The 4,802-nt window shown below is 38.5% G+C and overlaps 1 protein-coding gene across 1 annotated transcript in view; it reads left to right on the top strand.

Moving 5' to 3' along the window:
* LOC141426157 (integrin beta pat-3-like) overlaps positions 1 to 4,504 on the top strand; it is a gene marked incomplete in the record, with an annotated part of 15,207 nt that extends 10,703 nt beyond the window's left edge. Inside the window, 2 exon segments of the mRNA XM_074085017.1 lie at positions 1,450 to 1,571; positions 3,981 to 4,504. Of these exon segments, the coding sequence (XP_073941118.1) occupies positions 1,450 to 1,571; positions 3,981 to 4,079 (221 nt within the window).
* Between the last annotated feature and the right edge of the window lie 298 nt (positions 4,505 to 4,802).

The following is a 4,802-nucleotide window of genomic DNA, read 5'->3' as shown; positions in this document are numbered from 1 at the left end:
AAGTAATATTTTTCTAAGGATTTTGTATTTTAAACGGAATCTTCCAAGTTTAGGTATATTTTATATCTTAGGCTGCTATTTACTCATAATATTATTATATTTAGCCTATAACTGTGTCCCACTGCTGGGCAAAGGCCTCTCCTCTTGACTTCCACATCTCCCTATCCAGAGCTATATTTGGCCACTCACTCAATTCCGCGTCCAGGGCATTTACTCATAAACTACTAATAATTCTGAAGCAAACTTGGCCGTTATAGTTTTCCTTGAGAGTTTGGTATACTAAATACCATCCTGAATTTTTTCAAATTTTTCCTAGATTTTAGAGGCGGGGGGGGGACGCTCGATTTTAATGAAAATTTGCACTTTAAAGTTGAATATTAACAAAAGCAAACATATCACTGAATTGAAAAATCGTCTCAGCAAACCCCTAATGGTTTTGAAAGACCTATCTAACAATACCCCACACTATAGGGTAGGATGAGAAAAAAAAACACCCCCACTTTACGTCTATGGGAGGTGCCCTAAAAAAAAGATTTTTTTATATTTTTAATTGTACCATTTTGTCAGCATAGTTTACCTATATATCCGTGCAAAATTACAGCTTTCTAGCATTGATAGTCCCTGAGCAAAGCCGCGGACGGAAGGACAGACAGACAGACAGACATGGCGAAACTATAAGGGTTCCGTTTTTGCCATTTTGGCTCCGGAACCCTAAAAAGTAAGAATAAAGTTAAGAAGAAAAAGACCGAGTTGTCGACTTTTGTAGATGATGTTAATGACCCATGTCTAGTTCAGTCCAAGCCTTTGAAATATTTTTGTTTATGAACTAAAAGAATTTCTTTGCTCACCCGCGACCTTATGATAACTAAGTTTATGCAAAATATGCGTGTTAATGTAGTTCCTCCGCTTCCACACTGTAAGAACACACACAAATCACAAACCCATCTATCACCACCATCACACTACACTAACGCGTTTCGAACTCAACCAGAGCTCATCTTCAGAGCAACACAACCGTACATCATGCTACCAGATGTTAGACTAGCAACCGTTTTAACTTATCACTATAACTCCCTAAGTACCCACCTATATTTTATTCTTAAACAAAACAAAACTACCCACAAATTATTAATAATTTTTAATCGTCATATAAAACTACTTTGAATTTTTATTTATTTATTGTCAAAGCGTGTTTTATTCACTGCTATTGCTGAAATTAGAGCAAAGCCGTAGCAAGGAAGATAATACTAAATTTACCTGATCATTAATAATAGACCCCATACTATTGTACCTAATTATCTTCATGCATTCTAGAACATCGAGACAAAACCCCTTACATGCATATTTTGCAAAAACTTAAGGTCGCGGGTGAGCAAAGAAACTCTTTTAGTTCATTGATATGGACCTCCGCAAAGTAACGCCTGATTCAATATTTTTTTGTTTGTTTAGTGATCGGTGTGATATCCGCGGTGGTGCTGCTCCTCATCGGTCTGCTGACACTGATCGCCTGGAAGGTTTTGACCACGCTCCAGGACAGGCGAGAGTACCTGCAGTTCCAGAAGAAAATGCAGGTAATGCTGACTAGTGGACTGGTAGTTTCTTGCATAAACATAGCTGTCATAAGGTCGCGGGTGAGCAAAGTAGTTGTTTCAGTTCATTGGTGGAATGCAACATCCAATATGATCTCGGTTAAAAACCGAGTAAGGTTGGGGGGATATTGTATCTGAGCCGTCTGATGGCGTCCTTACGACGCCATGTTCGCCATGTTCATGTGTGTTGTGTGAAGACAGTCTTCCGGCGAACACAACGTAAAATGGCCGAGAAGAACATCGCGTCGTAAGGACGCCATCAGATGGCTCAGATAAATATCCCCCCAGCTACAATAACCCCGGGTCACCTTAATAAGTTTGCTGTTTATTTTTGAGTGGCACCATCTTTATCATACCAACTTATATTCGTCCCACTGCTGGGCACAGGCCTCCTTTCAGAATAAGAGAGCTAGAGCCGTAGTTCCCACGGCCCAGTGCGGATTAGGAACTTCACTCACTATTAGATTTATTTTCCGGGTGTAGGTACAGATTTCCTTACGATTTTTTTCGTCACCGTAAAGGTAATTTTGCACATATATTCCGAGGTGTGACCCCGGATTTGATCCCATCCTCCTCCATAGGTCACGTCCTCTGCCATAGGTCAAACCATGAACACCACGGCTGTTTTGTTTGAGCCGCAATATCTTGATAATAATTTTAGTTAGTAATATTTAGGGCGTATTATAAAGTTAATGATTATATCATGGACAGGGATATTTGGAAATAATTCCGATCCGCATTGGCGATTACTACAAATAGCGAACCTACTGTGTTAAAAATAAAGTTGTGTTAAATACTTGTGATGTATAGAAATCGTTTAATAATATTGTAAATATGTTTACAAAAAAAATATACCTCGTTGAGTTTCTTGCCGGATTCTTCTCAACAGAGGTTTTTCCGAACCAGTGGTAGATTTTTTTTGACATTCATAAGTGCTTGTTATAGCCTTAATTGAATAAAGATATTTTGACTTTGACTTGACTTTGAGTTGCTTCTGTAGCAACTGAATATCTCAGTAAATTATAGACAAGGGCTTTTGTTACACGTTGCATAGCGTTGATGATACTGCAATACCGCGCAAGCGTAACCTTACTTACAAAACCGGCCAAGAGCGTGTCGGACACGCCCAAAATAGGGTTCCGTAGCTATGACGAAAAAAATACGTAATATTTTTCTAAGGATTTCGTATTTTATACGGGATCTTCCAAGTTTAGGTATATTTTATACCTTAGCTGCTATTTACTCTTAAACTACTAATAATTCTCCAGCAAACTTAACCGTTATAATTTTCCTTGTAGGTTTGATACACTGACTATCATCCTGAATTTATTTAAATTTTTTAGAGGGGGACGCTCGATTTTAATGAAAATTTGCACTTTAAAGTTGAATATTTCGCAAAAAAATCAATGAATCGAAAAATAGTCTTTGCATACCCCTAATGGTTTTAAAAGACCTATTTAACGATACCCCACATTATAGGGTTGGATGAGAAAAAAAAACACCCCCACTTTACGTCTATGGGAGGTACCCTAAAAAAAAATTTTATTTAGTTTTTATTGTGCCATTTTGTCGGCATAGTTGCCATATATATTCGTGCAAAATTACAGCTTTCTAGCATTGACAGTCCCTGAGCAAAGCAGCGGACGGACAGACAGACATGGCGAAACTATAAGGGTTCCGTTTTGCCATTTTGGCTACGGAACCCTAAAAAGTAGCAAATTGAGATTACGCGACTAGTATGAGCCGTGGTGGCCTAGTGGTTTGACCTATCGCCTCTCAAGCAGAGGGTCGTGGGTTCAAATCCCGGCTCGCACCTCTGAGTTTTCGAAATTCATGTGCGGAATTACATTTGAAATTTACTACGAGCTTTGCGGTGAAGGAAAACATCGTGAGGAAACCTGCACAAACCTGCGAAGCAATTCAATGGTGCGTGTGAAGTTCCCAATCCGCACTGGGCCCGCGTGGGAACTACGGCCAAGCCCTCTTGTTCTGAGAGGAGGCCTGTGCCCAGCAGTGGGACGTATATAGGCTGGGATGATGATGATGATATAAATACACAGATATTTTAATTTTAACACTCCTGCAAAAAAATGGTCTCTATTTACATGGTAAACTTTTGAGTGGTCGACACACTAATGCCCAATAGACGACACCAGGCTGTCATCGTTATTACTATTGACATAAGATTAATCTGTCATCTCCCAGGATAACAGGATCAAAGGAATTTGGGCACAAATTTGTGCCTCTGGGAGAGGACAGGTTAAAGATGCCAACTACTGAAACAGCGACAAGCACTCGTATACCTTTACCTTACGCGGCTTTAGCCATTGGTTACTCGGCATTGCAGTATCATCGAGTAAGGCATTATTATCTTTGTTTCTGTTATTTTAGGAATCTGCAAGTGAACAAGTCAACGAGGTTTACCGAGCTCCGTTCACTACGTATTTGAACCCAGCGTTCCAAGTTTCCCCGAGTGATACAGATGATTAAGGTTTAGCAAAGATTGTCCAACGTGCGGGAGTTCGCGATCTAATTCGCCATCTCTTTCTACCCTCATGCGACGTATGACAGAAAGAAGCGGAGAAAACGATTCTGATTCATTTTTAGACAAAAAGGTCGCGGGCACAGAAACGGAAAGGAAAGAAACCGATCAAAAACTTGTTTGTAAAATAACTGTTTAATTTAGTTACTGAAAGAATACATTTGTTCTCATCCCTATGATATTACAATTTATTAACACTGACCTTATAATAATAATAATAAAATGTTCATTTATGGAGTTGATCAAGTTATGTTATAAAAAATCAAAACTCTGTTTTATGTCGATCAGATTTTATTCATAGATTTTTAGTGACTTTAAAATAATAATCATGCAGAATGCTAATTTATTTTCTTGTGTGTGCAAAGTGTGAATGTCGAGGAATAAAATACAATAATTAAAATAAATGCTTCTTGTTTTTTTTATTTAAGTTAACTTGCGACTGAAGTGTTTTTAATTAACTGTAGCATTAAGAAGGTATAAAAGCGAGTTTTTATATGTCAACTACATAACGACGAGCACTTGGCGGCTTTTTTTTAATTATCGCACGGCGACAATCCCCAGCTTTAAGTCCCATATGTGTAGAAATATCTACCCACAAGATAATTCAGCTTTTGTTTTTTTTTAAATAGCAGAGTCATTATTAGAACCGCAAAAACCACTCCCAGAGCCAC

The sequence above is a fragment of the Choristoneura fumiferana genome, chromosome 3, assembly GCF_025370935.1.
Source record: "Choristoneura fumiferana chromosome 3, NRCan_CFum_1, whole genome shotgun sequence".
Classification (NCBI taxonomy): Eukaryota; Metazoa; Arthropoda; class Insecta; order Lepidoptera; family Tortricidae; genus Choristoneura; species Choristoneura fumiferana.
The sequence above is the reverse complement of the archived record's forward strand: the minus strand, read 5'-3'. Positions and strand labels throughout refer to the sequence as shown.